The sequence below is a fragment of the Solea senegalensis genome, linkage group LG8 (assembly GCF_019176455.1).
Source record: "Solea senegalensis isolate Sse05_10M linkage group LG8, IFAPA_SoseM_1, whole genome shotgun sequence".
Taxonomy (NCBI): Eukaryota; Metazoa; Chordata; class Actinopteri; order Pleuronectiformes; family Soleidae; genus Solea; species Solea senegalensis.
In genome coordinates this window covers 21,091,618-21,112,200 of record NC_058028.1, presented here as the reverse complement: position 1 = coordinate 21,112,200, position 20,583 = coordinate 21,091,618, and the positions used below count along the sequence as shown (strand labels likewise).

At 42.7% G+C, this 20,583-nt stretch overlaps 1 protein-coding gene across 1 annotated transcript; it reads right to left on the bottom strand.

Moving 5' to 3' along the window:
- Nucleotides 1-1,360: 1,360 nt before the first annotated feature.
- LOC122773887 (myelin protein zero-like protein 2) lies at nt 1,361-20,187 on the bottom strand. The gene is made up of 5 exons (XM_044032868.1): nt 19,818-20,187; nt 4,708-4,877; nt 4,165-4,375; nt 3,423-3,594; nt 1,361-2,142 (listed from the first exon to the last, which is right to left on the bottom strand). The coding sequence occupies exons 1-5, from the start codon at nt 19,870-19,872 to the stop codon at nt 1,983-1,985; spliced, it is 768 nt and encodes a 255-aa protein (XP_043888803.1). The 5' UTR covers nt 19,873-20,187; the 3' UTR covers nt 1,361-1,982.
- Nucleotides 20,188-20,583: the final 396 nt, after the last annotated feature.

Here is a 20,583-nt window from a genome sequence, read left to right as displayed (position 1 = left end):
TTTGAAGGCCAGTGTTTAAACTCTGCAAGGCTAATTAATAGAAGCTCTGTGATGACACAAGCGAGATTATCTAGAGACAACAGTGTTGTCTCACTAGTTCAACAGCAATGCACATGTAATTATTTTAGCTTTGGATAAACAAGGTCTCTCGACAGTCCCTCTTTTTATTGTTAGTCATCCTTGGCTCTGACCCAGTGCACACACACACACACACACACACACAGGACTGCACAGCTACCTCTTTACGGTTATCCCTAACCTTAACCATAATACAAATTCTGAATAACTGCCTCATTAGGACCAGGTTTTTGTCTCCATGAGGGATACTGGTCCTGACAAGGTCAGTGTTTATGCCAGAAAAGGTCCTGAAGAGGTAACAAATACGAGAACACACACACAGTGTGTGTACTGTCAGTCAGTAACTAAAGCTGCACCCAAGGGACAGACTTTGGTCAGTGCGCACATGCACACACACACACACACACACACACACAGTCACAGTCACAGTAACATATTCATGTCCATGAACATCTAACAAGCAATACCAGACTTCAGTCACAAAGGCAGCATGGCTAATGTAATACATATTGAGCCTGAAACAAATTAAACAACAAATCCCTGCCGTGATATTAACAGTAATGCAATGAAATGTAAACAGGTAAACAAGGAAAAGTACTCTACAGACAGACACACCATAAGCACACAACTGGCGGTAGTATATTAAAAATAATGATGCATAATAAATGTTGAATAATGAGATTCCTCTCCTACATAATAGATGAGCCGTGTCAAATCATGTCAGGTTGTGCTATTATTTGTTTCTGGGGCCAACTGTTGTCTACGCAAATGCACTCTGTGTGGTGGAATGCATGCGACACAATGTGGTAAGCGATTTAAAGGCATTTTTTTTATTAGAAAATCTTGTTTTTGTTTTAATAAAAATCTCTATGACAAACAAATACGATGACATTTCAAAATAACAGAGCAAAACACCTCTGGTATTATCTAAAAAAAAAAAGAGAATGCAACAACAACAACAACAAAAAAGCATCTAGTAGAAAAGTATGTCACACAAGTAAAAAATAGAAAAAAATCACAATCATTTGTTAGTAGACCTGATGCATTCACAGGCGCACACAGTGAGACAAGAGCCTCTCAAGGACATTTTTGCCGTCAAAGGGTTTTCAGATCTGACTGTGCATTCATGTGCGATTTCTCGCTCACCGATCGAGTATGTGGCCTTAATGAGAGAAACTTCACATCAGTGCTTGTTTTGTCCGAGTAATCTGATGTGACGTGTTGATAGACTCAGCCAGCTTGTGGAGGAACATATAAGCTTTTAACAAATTCTTTGCTTTTTAAAAAAAAAATAGAATTCATTGTTAAAAGTTCCAGACGTACACCAAAAGTAAAGGGCCGTGTATGACTGTCCTCACTGTTACTGCAGGACGCACAGTACTCTATATGTCAGCGTCCTTGGTGAAATCAATTGTTTGTTGTTGCTGATTTTGTTTTAATATTGACTCCTGACAATTAACAAGATCTTATTGAACACAAAATTGCCCCTCTTCCCCTTCATAACTGAGGCTGAACCAGCTTCAGGAACATATTGCCTTTCACTTCATAAGCCCTGCTGGTTTGACACAGCATTTCTTCACACTCCAGAATATTTTTGGTCACTTTCAAAAGCAGACTGCTGCTTCCTTTTGATTCTGTTTCAAAGCCATCGCCAAGGCATCGCTCCAAACTGTTCTTCAGTGGAAACTTAAACACAAAACTTTCTTTCCTTTTTCCCTCTATTCAGAGAGAGCGTGCTTGTTTCTCACACTGCAGCAGCAGCAACAACAACAGCACTCTTTTGATTTTGCCTCCTTTTAGCAGAATCCTGGAATTTAATCCATATGCCGTGTAGGCATCCCTCCAGCAAACTTCCTGGCTGGCTTCACATCAGTGTTGTTGTCTCTCTGTCTGTTCCCACATCCTCAGTCGGAGTCATCGTCACCATCATCATCATCTGAGCTTGGGCCCTCCTCCTCCGAGGAGCTCGGGTCTTTGGTGCTGGCTTCTGAGATCATGCCATCTGAACTGTCCATCTCTATGGATGTGTACGACATGTAGAGATGGACGGCCCGTGATGGATGGCTGGGACACATGCACACAGAGGGAGGTCATGCAAAAGGGGAGACAGCATAGCAAGCACACACACACATGACATGTCCATGAATTATTCATGCACATGAATGCACAAAAGTGACACAAAACGGGAGAGGACAGAAAAAACAGACAGCAACACAAACAGCAGGGACAAAGGGGTTAGCGTCACACAAGTTCACTCGGTTCCAAAGATCATTCTGTTTACACATCGTCATCTGATTAAGGTACAATCGCTACACGTGAACGGATTCGTCTCTCGACCGAGATCACAGTGGAGAGAGGGTTGTTTTTTTTTAAAACTGGTGCCTGCGTTATCGCAACACAGGAACCAGATGTATCACCTGTTACAGAGAGATCTGAAAACCCAAGAGAGAAGCAAAGCAGACCCACATGCCCAAGAAAACATGACCAAATAGCTCATTGTTCAAAACAGACAATGGGCCATGAGACAAAAAAAAAAAAAACAACAATCAGCCACTTCAATGAAAAAATACAATTCAAATAAAATACAATATAGAAAGTGCTGATCTAATACTATGTGAGAATGAAACGTCTGTTTCCAACAAGTGCTCATCATCAGGTCATGGTTACTCTAACACATTTTGATTACTGCTGCAGCAGTCGAGATAAATCAGTCTCATAACACCACAGTGTGTCAGAAATACAAAGCAATAGAACCTCAGCAGTGAAATGAAATGGAAATAGGAACGTTGCAAATCTTTGAATGGGGTTTCATGATGTTTCCCATCATGTGGTCATTGAGGTGCTCATTTATCCTTCAGACTCTGTAATGCTTGTTGAAACAATGTATCATGCATTGGGGCTGCACTGCATACGTATGCAGTGGGAGTGATAGTGTATTAGTTGGGGAGTAATACACCATTGTTCTTCATCTACATCAGCAAAACATTGACTCTAAACAGGAACTGTGTCTACAGTTACAAATAAACTGATAAAAGAGTTTCAAGAAATAAAAGGCACATGTACAGTGATATAAAAGATATAAAAGACTTTGGGCTACAGTTCAGCACCTACAGCTTTCTACACAAAGGCACATTCTCATTTTATTTCTGCTTAGTGACAGCTGCCCATACATTGGTCCAGTTTTGCGACTGTGACCGGACTGTGGATGGAGAGGAGCGCGGAAGTGAAGTGTCCAGAAGGAAAAGTGCCCCAGGCCCCAAGAAAGAGCACCACATGCCCCAATCCCCAGAGTTAGACAGAGTTATCCCCCTCTCCTTTCCCCTCTGCCTGTCTCTTGGTCTTACCACGCAGTGGGGTCTTTTCTCTCTTTGCGAGGCGCTTCCTCGCTCCCTTCCAGGTGTCTCTGTGTCCTTTTCTTGCACCTCCTGCAAGACACGATGATGACGAGGAGGATGATCACGCCGGCGATGCTGCTCGCGATGATCAAAACCAGGCGTAGAATTTCAGAGAAAGACGCTGTAGGCGAGAAGGAAACAAACGAGAACCAGACTGAGTGTGTTTACGTGACAAAACAAAGGGGCTTTTACTGCTCAGAGCTATTTTACTGTACATGGTCAAGCGCTTTAACCCAGGCTGAAACACTGCAAGGATTGCAATGAAGTCCCAAACAAATATCCGTAATCAGCTATAATGTCCAGTTTTACTACTATTCATATTAATATTAATAACAGTTTTCAGCTTTTACATATATATTGATAATCAAAACTGACTGGTTTGCATGTTTCTAAGTTAATCGCAGTTTATTTATTAGTGCTTTTAAACGTACCCCATTCTTAATGTGTTTAATCAAATCAGGTGAAGACGTTAATTTCTTCTTCGTCCACTTCATTTTTACCAGAGATGCAAATTCCTCTATTCCTGGGACAATGCTCATTAGCTTAATTTCACCAAGTGGCTCAGTTAAGTGAAGTAAAAGTCACTCAGTCCTTCCTTTGTAAAGTGCCCCAAAAACAAAAAATGCTGCATCCCAGGAAAGACGGGGGTGAGGGAAATGAAGGTTATATGTCTATAAATGAATCTTCTGACCTGTAGTGACAACACGGAGTCGAATCTCTCCCACCGGGCCGTGAACGTCTGGCGGATTCTTGACCTGGCAGATGTAAGTGCCGTTGTAGGTGTACTTGACCTCACGAATTATAATGGAGGCGTCGTTGCCCATGATGTCACCGGCCCAAACAATGCGCTTCTTGAAAATGCCGTCTGTAGGCGGATAGGCTCGCTGCTGGAAGTGGAACACCTATCGAAGAATAGGGGGTTGTAGCAACAGTGAGACAGATTACTGTTGGATTGTCACAGACAGAAAGTCACAAGCAGAAAGCTGAGGAATAATTTTCTGTTCTCAGAGAGAAATGGCTGATTATTTCTTCCCTCTATTCTCAGTATGTGCACACACAGAGGTACAGACACACACACTGAGACATATGCTGTCTAAGCTTCTCCATAGGGAGCCAGATGACTCATCACCTCCTCTCTCCTCCGTTTTTTGAGGGGGTGGATGATCCCTGACACACTGACAAGGTTTGAGGTTTGATCACTTTCTCCCAGAGACACACACACACACACACTTACCGACTCCTCTCGTCCTGGTTTGAGAGGTCTAAAGGTCCACGTGATGACAATGGAGTTGATATTAATGGGAGCGGAGCTCTCGAATGTGCACTTGAGACGAGCATCTGTGCCATTGACTGCCTCCATTTCCCCAGATGTGTATACACGCATCCCGTTGACCCGCAGCACGCCTGCGAAACACAAGCATACGGCACAGCAGCAGAGGTTACTTACAAAGACAAAAACAGAATGCATAGAACAGAAATAAATGCAATGCATACATCAGAGCTTTGTAAAAGAAACACAACTACATTTACAAAAAAAAATACAGCAGCAAAGACTTGCACATTGAATTCACCCACAACAGTAATTTCCAGCTCAGTGAGTGCATGCAGTGCACTTACTGACCCTGCCTCTGCCTACGCAGAGCTGCTGCAAGAAAAATCCCTAACTCTAAGTTGTCACTATAGCTTTATCCGAGATATACACAGCAAAGAACAGTCTGCAATTCTGCAGATATGTCCAAATGCTGAAATAATGAGATTAGATCTACAAGCCGTAAGTGAACGCCCTTAAGAAATATGCTTCATCACATCCTGATGTCACCTGATTTCCAGTCAGGAGGACAAATCTGTGACACTTTCACAAATATACCCACTTGAGTTGCGCGGCTGCGGCTGAGGCAGGGCTGAAAACGAGAGTCTGCTGTATATTATATGAATATGGACGATATCAATCTTCACACTACATGATAGATCTATTAGACGGAGAAGAAATGGACTGAAAGAGCATACAGCGATATTGGCAACAATTTGGGTCTGCTATATAATGATGGATGGAGCTCACCAGGGTGTGCCTAGCAAGGACACACACACACACTTACACACACATGCATGTACTGTCTTAATGCTGAGTTGCTGCCTGGCAGCTGGTCAACACCCTCAGAAATCAACAGATCACATCTCCCTGTCATAGAGTCCTGTTTCATCCAACTTGTATTCTGAAGCTGCCCAGTGACAATGTACAGTGACTGTGGCTCAAAGTCTCAGAGGAAGTCCATGTGTCTGCTGCCGAGTCCAAATCACCTGGACTATTTATAGGGACACCTCCATATGCTCCAATATTATCAGAAGCCATGTCTGGCCTTGTTTAAGTCAATGTCCTGGCACACAGCGGACAATCCATCTGCAGAGCTACAGCATAGCCTGAGCCAGCGTGATCACAGTAGCCAGGATCAGCCCTAACGTCATTACACATTCCATATAAGGAAGCCGCAACATCACAGAAACTGTGACTCAGCGCTGGTCCACTGAAAATGCACATTTTGGAAAACTCCTGTCAGGGTGAATATTTTCCTCCACTCACAGTGTGTATGAGGTGTAGACAGCGGAAAACAGAGGTTTTGGCTTGGAACATCACACTGCGGTGTGTCCGCCACTCTCTGTTCAACGTCAACGTGCGATGTCATCACATTTGTTTACATGAAGCGAGATGTGTAGTCACACCTGTCTGTTACCATTGCATGCTGGACATAACCATGCTTATACTGTACATAATAGTTGGGGTTTGTGTTTTCATGTGGATGAAGCAAGTTTATAATAGTTTTTAGTTTTTGTTTTAAAATGAGTTTGTTTTAATTAGTTTTTAGAGTGGGTTTGCTAGTTTTTATTACTTTTTGTTTCTTGTAAATGCTTAGTTTTTGCCATTTTAAAAATGTCTTAGGACAGATGAACAACCATCCCTGAATCAAATAAAAAAGTCAACAAGAAAGTAACCTGAAGTGCAAAATGTGCATAAAAGAGAAAACAATCTCATATGAACCCAAAAGGCTTATGTATGAAATAAATTTACAAAGACGAAAACTAAGCACATTTTCACTACAATTTTAGTATATTTTTTATACACTCTAGTTTTTAGTTTTATTTCAGTTATTTCTGTTTTTTCCATTTAGGTTTTCGTTAACTATAATAACCTTGGTGTGAAGGTGTACACACACAAGCGAGGCATAGGACCAGTGGGCAACATTTATCTGGTCCTCATGGGCCCCACAGCCATTGGCCCGTCCCATGATTGAACCAGCAACCTTCTGGTTACAAGCCCAGTTCCTTCCCGCTTAACTAAAGGAGGAAAACATCAATTTTCAAATATAGCCTAACGACTAACATGTAAACAAGGACTCAATCACATGAATACATGTTTCATCCTTCTTTCACTGATGCAGTCAGAAGCTGGTTAATGGTTAAAGGATTCGCAAAAATGCACAATATGAATTGTATCATAAAGGCTTTGGTCCCAAAAATAATTAGGCTCTACTCAGCAATTTAAAATGTGGGTTAAATAAAATGAAGTGGGTTATCCCGCTGCTTAAAAGCAAGATAGCACGAAGCTCAAGGCGCAGAAATATGAAGTCGAGGAAAGAAGGCAAATTAGGCCATATCATTTCCTCTTCCTTATAATTGCAGTTAAGGTCAGAGTTAACTGGGAAAAATATCAGCATGTTCTTGGCTCCTCGGGCATCACATTCTGTTCCTTATCAGGCTGGAAAGAGTTTCCTGTGGGCTGGGATGAGAGAGTAGGGAGACCAGACAGCCGCCACACAGCATTAAACAGACAGCCTTCTCTCTCATCACTGGGCGCTGGCAGTGCTCTAAGCTCTAAGTGTTTTAAATGAGCCTGATGAAACCAGGGAGGAACGTGAGTGAGTGAGTGAGTGAGTGAGTGAGTGTTACGGACAGTGTACACACAGCAATAAGAGTCTGCGTTTGCTCATTTTCAAGTTTATCTCAGACTCAATATGTTACTTTTCCTTGAATGAAAAAAACATGATTCAGTACATGGCACTGCATTGTATATACTGTATATATAAACTTAATACTTAAAAACACAAGTTTCTTGCCTGGTGGCATGCCCACGTCTGATAGTATTGCTTGACAGAGCCTGTTTTCAGATGAAGGACGCAGCAGTTACACTGCTCACAAAAACAATAAAACACATCTTTGACTGTATGTCAGCACAAGATTCGCTCCAATGGATCGACTCGAGAGGTCTCCTCTTTCTCCACATTCTCCAACACCCTCACTTTAGAATAGAATATATACTTTATTAATCTCCATAGGGAAATTAATTCTCTGCATTTGACCCATCCTAGAATTAGGAGCAGTGGGCTGCCACACTGAGTAGCGCCCGGGGAGCCCCAGCCCTTTTGCTCAGGGGTACCCCAGCCCTTTTGACCTGGTGGGGACTTGAATCTTCTGGTTACAAGCCAAGTTCCCTTTCCTCTTGGCCACGGGCTGCCAAGTTCCCTTAAGTTCAGTGTAAAGAAATGCTGGAGTTAGTGGCTCAAACTTCATGTGTTTAGGACACTCATTAAGCAGATTGCATCAGGGCTGGTTGTATCAGTTTACCTAATGACTCCCCCGTAGGCTTAGTGTGTGTGAAATCTCAGCACAAGTCTGAGAATCTGAGCCAACAAGTAAACATCTCATATTCCATGTGAAGCCTGGCAAAGACACAGGGAGGGAATGGCAGAGTTGTATGTCTCACAACAATACCCGTCCTGTAATCAAGCAAAAGCCTCCTTCTAAAAATATGTATAGTTGTTTTTAGCCACACCAGACTTGGATTACATGAAAATGTGTCAAATGTTCCTCACTTTGAGAAAAAGCTTATGAGCTATTACATGGATTGGGGTAATGTAAAAAAAAAGGTGATTTGGGTTAGACACCCATCACGCCCGCCCTATAGGGATGAATTGTATTGACATTATGAATCCCTTGACTTTCCAACACATAGCACAATCATCAGGTCAACGCTTTAATTTCCCTAACAACAAAACTGCCTGAGCTTCACTGTGATCTGCTTATTGTTAAAAGTCTAATATGAAACATTCAGCCTCACATGATGTCAGGGAACAAACGTTCGCTGAGTAAACAGAGTATTAATGTGATGTCACACCCCGTCTCTATGTGCTGTTATCCGAGGCTCTTGCTTTGGTGGCTGGTCCAGCAGTGGCGTTATTTTGTGCACCGTCAGAACTGATAGACCCTGTTTATAAATATGCAGCTCTACCACATTCATGAGACAAGCATAGTGTTCTTATGCTGCTACAGGAATACGAAAATCACGTAAGACGAGCGAGGGGACACATGGATGGATGTTTACCATGGTGTTGTAAAAATAATGGAAAACTGTAGGGGGAGCAAGTTACTGCAGATAAAACACTTTTTTTCCGGCATTATTGTACATGATAAGTAGGGATGTCCCGATCCGATATTGATATTTGTCCGATATCAGGCAAAAAACGAGTATCGCATTATATCGGGCTGCCTTTAAAGTATGTCTGCGGGGCCGGGCTCCGTGTTTACCTGCGGGACGAGTCACTCACTCACTCTGTGGGGGTTGGGCTAATCAAAAATAGTGAAAACAAGGGGGGTGTTCTCTGAAGACACGCTGTTACATGTGAAACATGGGTGCCCTGAAAACACCCCCATTAGCACTTGGTACTTTCCTCCTGATGAAATTAACCATAGACTGTATGAAATGAACACATGGAAAAATCCAATATTCTTATATTGAAGATTAAACTTTATGTAACCCATTGGTTGCAATATCGGTATCGTATCAGAAGTGAAAAAGTAGTATAAGCATAAGTAAGTAAGCATAGTTGTAGTAGAGTGTCTAACCTGCTTGTGCTGAAATGATTCATGATGCTGCATAAATCAGGAGAGACTGCAGGTCCTTCAGGTCAAGTTACCCCCAATTAAAATTAATCATTCTATTTACAGTAAATTAATTGATGTATGTGTGGCTAATCAGCAACGGAAAACCCACCGAATTCAACGATGCTGTCTTCTGAAATAAGCTGATTAAGAATTAGGGTTAATTGGGTCTTTTTGAAGGCAGAGTGGATATTAGTGAAATTAGAGCACATTTAGGACTATGTACAGTGCCTCCATTACTACGACCATTTGTCCCGGCCCGCTCAAAGTACATGATCAGTGTTTAATCAGGCATTAGCAGGGACTAATTGGAAAAGAAGGATGTGTACCATTACATGAGTGAAGGCATTAAGCATGCAGAATTTAGCTCATTTACAGAAAGAGATAAATGAGTCGATGCACAAGAGCAGTATGAGTGACTGAGTGAATGAGTAAGAAGTGTAGTGAATGGGGCTGGAGGAGAACGAAATGCTGGAAACGTATTGTTCTTCATAAGTGCAAGCCGGTAATGAGGAGACAGCATTAGACTGATTTGTTGTTTGTTTTCTTTGTCCGTCCATTCGTCCAGTCCAGCCCGTCTCTCTGTCCAGTCTGAGTTGGTCCTTTGTTTATGTCTGGACATCCTGCCAGTGCTGACCACACCCAGCGCACAGAGGCAGAGACAGACAGGGGGTGCTTTCACAGCTTATTAAGATGGAGTTATTTACTTGAGTGGAGGGCAGGACCTGAGTGCAGCCAAATGCATGAATTCATCTAAATTATGTTTTAAATTTTGCAGACACTGACCGGCATGCTGCGACTGTCTTTTCTGGAATAAAACACAATTGTGTTTTTTGATTGAAATATGGGTTATTGTTTGAATTAGGTTTCCTTTGGTCCGTTTTTTCAATGCCCAGTTAGAGCAAGAAGGAAAAAAAAAATAATAATAACCTTGGGTCATACAAAGCATCAATAAAAGTTTGAAAACTTTGCTATCTGGTTCCCAGGACTTGAAAAACAGTGACAATTATAACTAGAACTTCAGTCAAGTTCAGTCAAGTCCTTGGTCCACACCTCACCACTCTACCTGTATCCTGCAGAGATAGGTGAAAAACAGAATCTACTTTGCAAAGGTAATTATAGAAAAGACTTCCCCGTGTGTCATTTCACCTCAGCTCAGTATCCCCTTGTGATTATTTTCGGTAATGTAATCTCCAGCTGTTTTTAGGCATTATCAGGAATAAGTGGAAGAGGTTGTAAACTGTTACCTTCCATTGTTCTTTAATGTTTTATACTCAGTGTCGTCACATTCCACGTTCAGTATTCAAAAAGTCTCTCTCTCTCTCTCTCTCTTGGCGTGTGCGTGAAAATCCATTAAATGTGGTGGTGCTGGCATTAGTCCATAATTTATGTCAATATGCAATATATCATGATAAAATGAACTCGCTGAACCTTCATTGCACTTTATTTCTACCTGTCAACACGATTGGGCCAAAATACATTGGTCCACTTGCCCGTCTGAAGCCAAAGAGGCCCAGATACTTTCATCTGCTGTAAAATCATCAAGCCAAGCCCACGAGAGTGTGATTAGGTTTACTTGGCGTGGCAGGCAGCCAACGTTTGTCCCTCCCAGGCGGGCAGAGAAAGTATCCCGTCGTGTTGGACATGCCTGTGTAACATTTCAGCCAATGTCAACAAGGAAAGGCAGGTTTTAAAGTGCATAATGCCACCCCCGCATGCTGTCCAGTTTCTTTAGCGTCACACTGCTGCATGCAGTATGTGGCTATGCAAATATCCCGTGTCATTACACACACATTTGACAGGAGTTATTGTTTCTATTGTGCGACATATGCATATATATGATAAAGAATGAAAAGGCTTTTTTCAAATATGCATTATATTGACTGAATGGCACAGTTCAATTAACAATTTTAAGTGTGCTGGATGACCAAAACTATTCACTTATTCAGGTTTGTCAAACATACGGTCCGTGGGCCAGAGGGTCCGAACCGGCCTGCAGGTTTAATGAATTTGTGAAAATTGCACATTGTGATTAGAAATAATGTTATATACTAATGTATATTTTTCTGTTCCAGATACCTGTGACTAAATGTTTTGGGCCTTTGCAGATCCATGTTGATCTGTCGGTTGTAACCTGTAAATGGTAAAGTAAACTTGGGGTATAGTATTGTTGAAATTGCACTTCAGGTTGTTCATAATGTGTTTTGTAAAAAGATACTTCATCAAACGTAAAACAAAAGGAAACATTTGGAGTTCTTATTGTTTCTAGGTTATTATGCGATTATTTTACCGGTCCGGCCCACTTGAGATAAAATTGCTGTCCGCGTGACCCCTGAACTAAAATGAGTTTGACAGCCCTGCACTAAAGTCTCTGAACTATGAGGACCTTTGACTGACAGAAAAGCATCTCTTCAGATTTAGTCACTGCACTTAGCAACCGTTACCAAGGATAGCTTTTCAAAATGTTTGCACTTTCAGGCCCTTCTGGGTGTGCTTCACACTGCAGCGAGGCACACACTACCTCATATGCTGAACTCTTGTCATAACTGCTCAACAAACATTCTTTGGTTTTCAAAATGTGTTTTTCTTTGAATATCTTAAAGGCATTGTGCAAAGTCAACAAATACGCCTGCCTCAATATCCTTACCTGTGTCACCTTATAAGTTGGGGGAATTGTTGGTGCTGCAGTCACTCATAAATATGCAGATATGAACAAGCGGGAATCAGAGGGGACAGAGCTGCCTTCACAACTCAAACAAAAATATACAGCATAACATCCACGATGGGAAATGATCTGTATCTACACAGCGCTTTTCCAGTGTTGATGATGACCACTCAAAGCTGCTTTACCCTACAGTTTTGCCATCACACCCATTCGCTCACACTTTCATACAGCAAATCTATGTGCAGCACATTTCCTATCACTCATCTTTTATGGGCTTTAGTGTCTTGCCCAAGGCAACACATCGAGCAGAATCAAACCCACAACTTTTCAAGTTGAGAGAAAACTCACTGTACTGCCCCACGTCATCACCATTCACACCATATCTGTTTCTAGTTTATTAAGTAAAGCAGCAGAAAAAGACTGGGTCGGGACCCACAGATGGGTCATGGGGGAGCAACATTTGCTGAACTTTCTCCGCCCTTGTAGTTAAGATGTATGTGTACGTGTTGTAAACGGCTGTAAATGGGTCACTACAATATGCAGAAATGAGCTTTTGTCAATTAGTTTTTCCAGTTCGTCTCACTTTACTTGCTCAATGTTGCCGTTGCCATAAAACAAGTCACTTCCTGTGTGCAGAATGTGGCCGGGTGACGCGAGCACTAAACACAGCTACACTGATCAACACAGAGAGAGCCGCGTGCCGCTGATAGTGTGCATTGTGTGAACTCTCGCGACAGTGGTTTGAATCTAACGGACATTCGTTTGCGTTCAAAAGTGATGGCACTACAGCTTTAAACAGAGTGGAGGAAACACAGCTGGAGACCCAGAAAAAAATCAAGCCACTGCCCCGACTCTCACGATCAGGAAATTGGCTTCATTACATTACTTCCTAGACGGTGTGTGTGTTCATGCTTTACCTCCCTTCATTACGGCTCACAAACAAAGGGACCACAGAAGGAAACCTCATTTTCTGATGTGCCGGTTTTGGAGGAAACACTCAGGAAGGGACAAAAAAAAAAAAAGAAATGGAGAGCTCAATGGATTATACAAAGAGTCTCTTCTCTTCTTTGTGAGAGGTTTCACAAGCCCAGGTTAGTTTCCCCCCTTTCTTTTTTTTTTAAAACAATGTCTTTCTTTCATGTGGGGCTGGACCGAGGGTTGGGAATAGCAGGTTCAGGTAACAGTGTGTTTGCAGAGGAGGAGGAGGACACAGAGTTAAGAGGCAGTGTTGGGTGGTGGTGGTGGTGGTGGGGGCGTTCACTGAAGTGGACACAAGTGTTTACTATAGCCTAATGTGCACTATATGTTTCAGGCAAATATGCAGTTTTGCCAAAACAAGCAAACACGCCTTATTGCTGAAGGTACAGTATGTACCCATGCCTTTGTTCCAGTGAAGGAGAAACCTAATGTTGTGATGTGATGCAAGCCCATCCAGCACCTACAGTGTGGATGTGAACAGTCACTGCAGGTGAAGCTCTCTCACCAAAACTTAGCCATGCATCCTAACAGCTGAATGGAAGGAAGAAAAATTGTGCAGCCAGGGTCTAAAATTGTCCTCAGGTGACTGCAGGCTGTTTTGGGGAAGAAGATTTATACACATTGAATACTTTCAATAATGCACAAAATGACTATATATGGCCATATACAGCCTGCAGGTGGCACTGAAGTAAGTCAGGCCTGAGCTAAACTCAAAGTCTCTATTACTTTGCATGAATGTCTTTGAATGAAAAAGACAAATACAGCAATGTTGATATCGTATCGTACACTTGTATTGTTTTAACTTAAGTATTCTATAGTTTTGCAGTCTTTAAAGGCGAGTCAAAACAGGGACCGAGTTTAAGCCTCTTATTTTGAACTCTTTCTCGTCTTCACTTCTTCCCCCCCCCCTCCACCTTCTTCCTCCAGGGCCAATTGTAATGCATCAGGCTGCAGTGTCCACAGGAAACGTGTAGTGGGTGAGTGAGGATAAGAGTTTAATCCATCAAACCTCTTCCACTCCCACCACGCAGCTGACTCAACAGCTTCTCCCCAGGATTACAAACTCCTCAGGGGATGGCGGGGTCCAGTGCTTGTGCTTCGATCCACCTCATTACATGCACACAGGCAAACCTTGAGAGACGGACTTTGTTGCCCATATTTACTATGAAGCTGGACGAGTATGTTTAGTGTCCTGCAGTGGAATGAGTCAGACTGAATCCAATCCCACTGTGACTTCCACCTCTGCTCCCGACCAGACGAACGGTTCGGCCAACGATAAAGTGAATACACCGATCGGAAACCACGCTGTGGACGAGGCCCACACCTCTGCTTTTTGCTTTCCACCTTAAAGGGGCACGCGAGCAAATGTTTATTTGTCAGGGAGCAGGGAGTTCTTTAGCATTACTGTCCATGTTATTGTCTGCGTGAATGATAAAAAAAGTTGTAGTCAGTGCAGAAAACTGATTAACAGTTCACATGTTGACATCCTGTACTTAATAAAATGGGAGATTTAATTGAACCCTTTTTATTTCTCACCAGTTTAACCATTCTTCTGTTACCTATCATCACAGGGATTGAGATTGAGATTGAACTCCATATGGCCCTGACTTTTCCTGGGGGAGAACATTATTGCTATCAGTGTTACAGCCTGGACCCGGCACATGTCAGTCAGATTCACAGATGATATGATTCAAAGGAGGTGGGGGGTGACTTTGTGGTGGAATGGGAGGGGCTTGACGAGGAGGGCAGTTGAGGGGAGAAAAAATGGGATTGGTGCGTGGTGTGAGTTGGATTCCGACATTGACAAGGTCATTCATCCTGCCGGTGAAATCCAGAAGTGGGGAGTCCAGACTGAGTGGGTCCTGAAGGGTAAAAGTTGGGAGTCTCCCAAGCTGGGGGATTGTTTGATTGCTCCTGTTGGGTTGTTTGGGCTGGGGGAGACTCCTCATGTTGGGTTGTTTGGGCTGGGGGAGACTCCTCATGTTGGGGTAAGGATGATGACGTTAAAGCCTCTCTCTGGGTGTGCTGTCTTTCATGGTCAGTCCTTATCTCAGGCGGTAGCTATTCTTCTCCAGAACGCCGTCTTCTCTGTTGTTTTGGATTATCTCGTCCCTTGTCCTTGGCAGAGGCTGCTGGTGACTGACTGTACAAAATAATGTTGGAGCTTAACAGCTGTACTCCTGACTTGTTGAGGTGTCTGCGTTCCCATAAAATCACAAGCCTGCTGAATCTCTCGTCTCCTCGCCGAACTGTCGGTAGAGGTCCACTGATAAACACCTCAGTATTCACACATCGAACTTTGTTCGGCAGATCATATTAATCCTGTTTCAATACCTCTGATTGTTGCTTGACAACATCAAGTGCTCCTGTGTGTATGACAAGAGATTTCATTGTTGGATGCTCAGCAGTGATTTCCAGAATTTTCTCTGAGATGTCGGACACCATGTCATTAGAGTACTTTGGTGCATTAGTTGCTGCAAATAGTATTTTATCTCATTCACAACTCCATCACCCACTATCAGCGTTTGAGGCCGTGGTTTGCTCTTTCTGCAGCCTTTTAGTTTATCATTTAGCCTCATATATTTCTCTGGTGCTGGATGATGACCTTTATTTTGAGTAGTCAGGGTCTTGTAAAAGCGGAGCAAATCTGTTCTCTAGTAGAATTCCTGTGTCTTGGGTCGGTTTGCTCTTACTTTTTGTTGTAGCCACAGTGCACGACAGTTTTCTCCTTGGTAGAAGTCATAAAAGTTTTCTGTTTCATAAAAACAAGCCTAGCAAACATAGCTCCAAATTGTAGTCACAAATTATTTTGAGCAGTGCTCAGGTGTGTTCATAGAGCTGTATTTAGGTTTTAACAGTAATGGGGGAACAAGAGCAGACTAAATGTCCTGTGTCCTAAGGATTCAGCTTTTAAAAACAACCTTGAAATACATTCTGTGGCTCTGGAGAAGCGTTTACAGCATTATTTTATATAGGATGTGAGAAGACCAGGAGGGAATAATAAGATGAAATGAATTACTGTGAGTCCTGTGAATATTATATGTGACCAAGAAGTGGTCAGACACCAGACAGCCATGCTATTTCATATAAGTGATAACAAATCTGCATTAAAATGTCAAGAAACGAATGTTCCAAAACATTTCCAACACAGTTAAATCCACGTTTCTATCATTTAAGTAAGGAAATAATTCATGCTACTCATTGGCTAATGTGTTATCTTCTGTTGCTATTGTTTTTGTTTTTTCAATTTATTGTGTGTTATTTGTCACAACGTCCTAACGTCATTAAACTCTGTCTTTTGTTATAATTGTGACTGTGATTGTGTCCCTAGCAGCAAAAATTACATGCAGCGCATTTAACTCACACCACATCCAGACAACCAGGCAGGTGCACGTCAATGACATAATAGGCTAATAATTGGTGAAGCACCGCCTCTCATTCAAGTGCTCAGGTGTGACTGAAACCTGTCCACTCTCTGCCCCACCCACTATCGCCTCCTCCCTCTCCGTCAGTCATCAGCTCACGGTCTCGTTCACTTAAATAGCTGAGCGCTGTGTCAAGTAAAACTGAATTAAGAGTTAACATTTATTAGTCAGAAACAGCGGACAAAAGTGAGTACGGTTACAGATCTACTCCTTCTGTAACACAAGCCGCTTCTTTATTTCACTCAATGCACTGAGAATTTGTTTTTTTTAGAGGCCAACAACCTGCAGAGAGTAAGAATGTGACCGTGCTGACAAAATATGCAAATGCAGTATGTTCGTCCAAATAAAATGTAACTTAATCTAATTCTGTCAACGTCGGTACACAAAAGAAGAAGTCTCATCAACAGTAAGACAAACACGGCGGGGTTTGTGAACTGTCAGCTCAAAGAACGGAAGTCCTTGGACTCGGAATAGCAAGAACAATAGTCCAATTAAACGGCACAGTCCAGCTGCAATAATAGCAGCGCTTCACTGATGGACCGACCATGTGTCGACTTCAGCGCGTGCCCACGCGCAAACCGTAGATGACCCTGTGAACACTTTCAATTCACTGGAAAAAATAGAAATAATAATTCAAATCCCTGTTTACAATCGGAGCTGAGTGCAGTCCTGTGGTTTATAAGCTTGAGGCAGAGGGAGTGCCTCGCTTTCACACACTCTCCATCCGACATTTCACAGATACGTGCGCCCGCCACCCTGAACCCTTTGTGTCAGGGATTGATGTGTTCGTACACATGAACGTGTCATTGTCGACTCCACACACCCCGAGGCCATCCCATCAACCCAGCAAACAAAGGCCAGACGTCCCTCTAGGTGTGTCAACACACACAGCACGAGCGCAGCGGAAAAAAACCACAGTTCTGTTGTGTTCCGCTGACCCATCATTGCGGCGAGATTAGAGACACCGTGGCACAGAGATAACGGTTACATCCCGCTAAACACAAACAAGATGCTTGTCTCCTGTCAACCTGGCAACATCCAATAAACCAGTGTGTGCTGCGTTTGACAACAGTCACTTTGTGTGTGTGTGTGTGTGTGCTAAACCTGTAAGTCAGGACAGGTTGGCACACGTCAAACAGCCTTTGAACCTGTTTCTGGTTTGAGTTGAAGTTGAGATGTTGGAGGAAAAGAATTAAAGGAAGAATAAAGACAGACGGCAGAGGGTGAAAAACAATGTCAAGAAACTACTTGAATCTCCTCTCTGAGTATAGATTGTTTTAAAAACAACACTCTGAACTATTGACTTTTAAACTACATGTAAACAGAAATTGTACTAAGTTGAATTTCTCAGATTTCTCAAAGACAAACGTACCCGGATAAAGCGATTGGGAGTCAGACTCAACCTTATTGACCTTCATTTACCCCCCCCCATGAAAGCAATGATGACACTAAACCACAAACTGAACATGGCAGCCTATCTGTTATTCATTTCTCAACAGTTTAGATCGAAACTAGTCTGACGAAACTTCTGTATTTATTTTTTTATTTTTTTTATTTTGGCACTCAGACTATAAATTACTTCATTGCTTTATTTTTTCACGGAATAAAAGTGCACTTTAAGGAAGCTTTTGGCTGCACTTTTTTTTCACAAACACAGTTTGCTTCAAAGGGGGTTTACAGTCCGTACAGTAAGTGACACCCTCTATCCTTAGACCCCTCACATGGAGTGAGGAAAAACTCCTGTTTCTGACAATGGTGTCACTGCAGTCTCTTGGACCTGACCAATCACATTTAAGAGAGGTTCTTATAAAATTGTTGCCACAACTAGTGTTTCTTCCCCTGTTCCCTGTTGACAAGAAAATATAGACTAACCTGCAGATTGTCTCTATTTTCAGTGATATTCTCCTTTTCACAATAGTCTACACCTCACAGTTAACGTCTGTCGCCTTCCACCACGAAACACATTTTACAGTAAACACAGTACATTTTCTGGTACCGCAAAACTTGCTGTGGTTGCAGAAGCAAGAGGGAAGAAAGACACACTTTTTATCCATAAAACGACTCCGACATCCGCCAAGTATTATTTATTTGTGAGACCTTCCCTTTTATTGTTCTCAGAAACTTAATAAATGCTGCCGTCTCTAAAGCTTTCTTTTCTTTACACAGTTGCACACAGTCATATGTGTTCAAAAAGAAAATGGCCAAACATGTCGGGAAAAACCGACTACGTCTTGGAGGGGAAACGAGAAGAGGGAGAAATGGAAAGGAATTATTCTAGCCTAATAGAGTAAGTGCAATTGTACGACATGTTTCCCATGAGGACGAGATGACGAGTGTGCTGGCTTGTTTTATCAACACAGAAAACCCAAAGGCAGCGGAAGCCAACCATAAAAACAGCGAGAAGCAGCTGAACTCAGTCACAACACGCCTGACCTTCCGTCTACAGGCTGTTATTTGATCATCTACACCTCTTCATCCACTAATCTGCAAGCACACGCTGCTTATAAACATAAGAAGCTTTCTGCTGCTATTGAGAATCCCCTACATGACACTTTGGCAGAGGATGGACAAGTCCAATCAATATAATCCACTTTACTGGGATGGACACAGATAAATTCAAGGTTAAACACGCTGGTGGCTGCTGAATGAATTGCCACTCATAAGGTGAAACAGATTAAAACGTGTTCCATTAGACGGAGCAATAACCAGCTGACATGATCCATTAGTGTTTATTTACATGGCTGTGTGTTTCTGATCCTGCTGTCATATCCTGCCTTCTTGTGCGGGAAGCAGGTGGACTTATCTGCGTCCACTGGGCCACTTAACAGTCCCTGTGAACGTAAGCACGGATGCACATTAATAGGCCGGAAAGGAGCGAGTTTGCATAAACAATGCGTGCAGGATTTGTTGCCCACAGTAGAAAGTCATCAAGTTGTCACAAGTGACTGCTTGAGCGGCCCACTCGGTGCCAACGGTGCCAAATACTCCACTTCCCAATGACGCACGGCCGCGCGCAAAGAGATGAAGAGCTGTATGGGGCTCCCTGTGGAGCGTTCACTGATGGACACACAATCAGGGTTTCACTCTCAGACCTTGATTGTCGGGGAGCGTCTCTGAAGGATCGTCCTGTTAAACCTTAACATGACTCCTGGTGTGTGAGAAAACAAGTGGTGGAACACAAGCACGGTGGAGGAGAGGGATATGACTGTATCCTCAGCATGAGAAATATTGACTACGTTCGACTGGTCGAGTTAGAAAAGCTCGGAAACATGGGACAACACCTTCAAACAGTTCATTCCACACATGTAGACAAACCCCTCAAACTAACCCAAATCCGGGTCTCACCTGAAACTGCGAGTCCAGTCAGGACGGTGAGGAAATAGAGCCCCTTTACGCACATTGGATGGACAGTCCGACGAACCAACAGACCGGAGAGTCAACTGACCCACTGAGACGCCTCCGCCGCGACTCACACGGACCCACAAGTCTTTGTATGTGTCTCGTTTGAGAGGGATGACAGCATGTATTCACGGAGGGTCCTCTCCAGCACCGTGTCTCTCCAAAGACGCGTCCCAACTCGCCACTGCCCTCACACACTTCACTTCAGCTCCCTCCCACCACAGTTCTCGGGCGGAGTAACAAAGTCTCCCCCCTCTCCTCGCTGCTGACTTTCCAACATACTCTCGAGCCGGAGAATTCGACGGTCACCCAACCTGTTCCGCCGCTGCTGCTGCGTGAAGCGCGTGGCGCCATGCCACAGCTGTTGCGCAAACCCTTACCCTGGAAAATAATCATTCAAAAATGCACTCTTTGAAACATTTAAAACACCCACTTTTGAACATAAGCATCTTTTGTTCCCTACTTTCTACCACTTTTACCAATTATATTATACTTACTCCCTTCTTTTGCTGGTTACAATATTTTTCCTCTGTATTTATCATGAATTTTTCGATTACAGGCATTTATTTTTTTCGATTACAGCACTTTTTTATCAGGACCATCTGTCTTCTATTGGTGATGTAAATGTTGGAAACGTGGTTTAATATTATGCAGTATATACTGTATGCTATTTTATGTTTGCATATATTTATATTTATATATCTATATCTAG

Coding starts and splice junctions, on each gene's coding strand:
- LOC122773887 (XM_044032868.1), bottom strand. CDS start 19,872: ATGTGCGTAAAGGGGCTCTATTTCCTCACCGTCCTGACTGGACTCGCA. Junction 4,878..19,817: donor GACTGGACTCGCAGTTTCAG/GTGAGACCCGGA, acceptor TGTGTTTCGCAG/GCGTGCTGCGGGTCAACGGG. Junction 3,595..4,164: donor ACTCCGTGTTGTCACTACAG/GTCAGAAGATTC, acceptor TCTCGCCTACAG/CGTCTTTCTCTGAAATTCTA.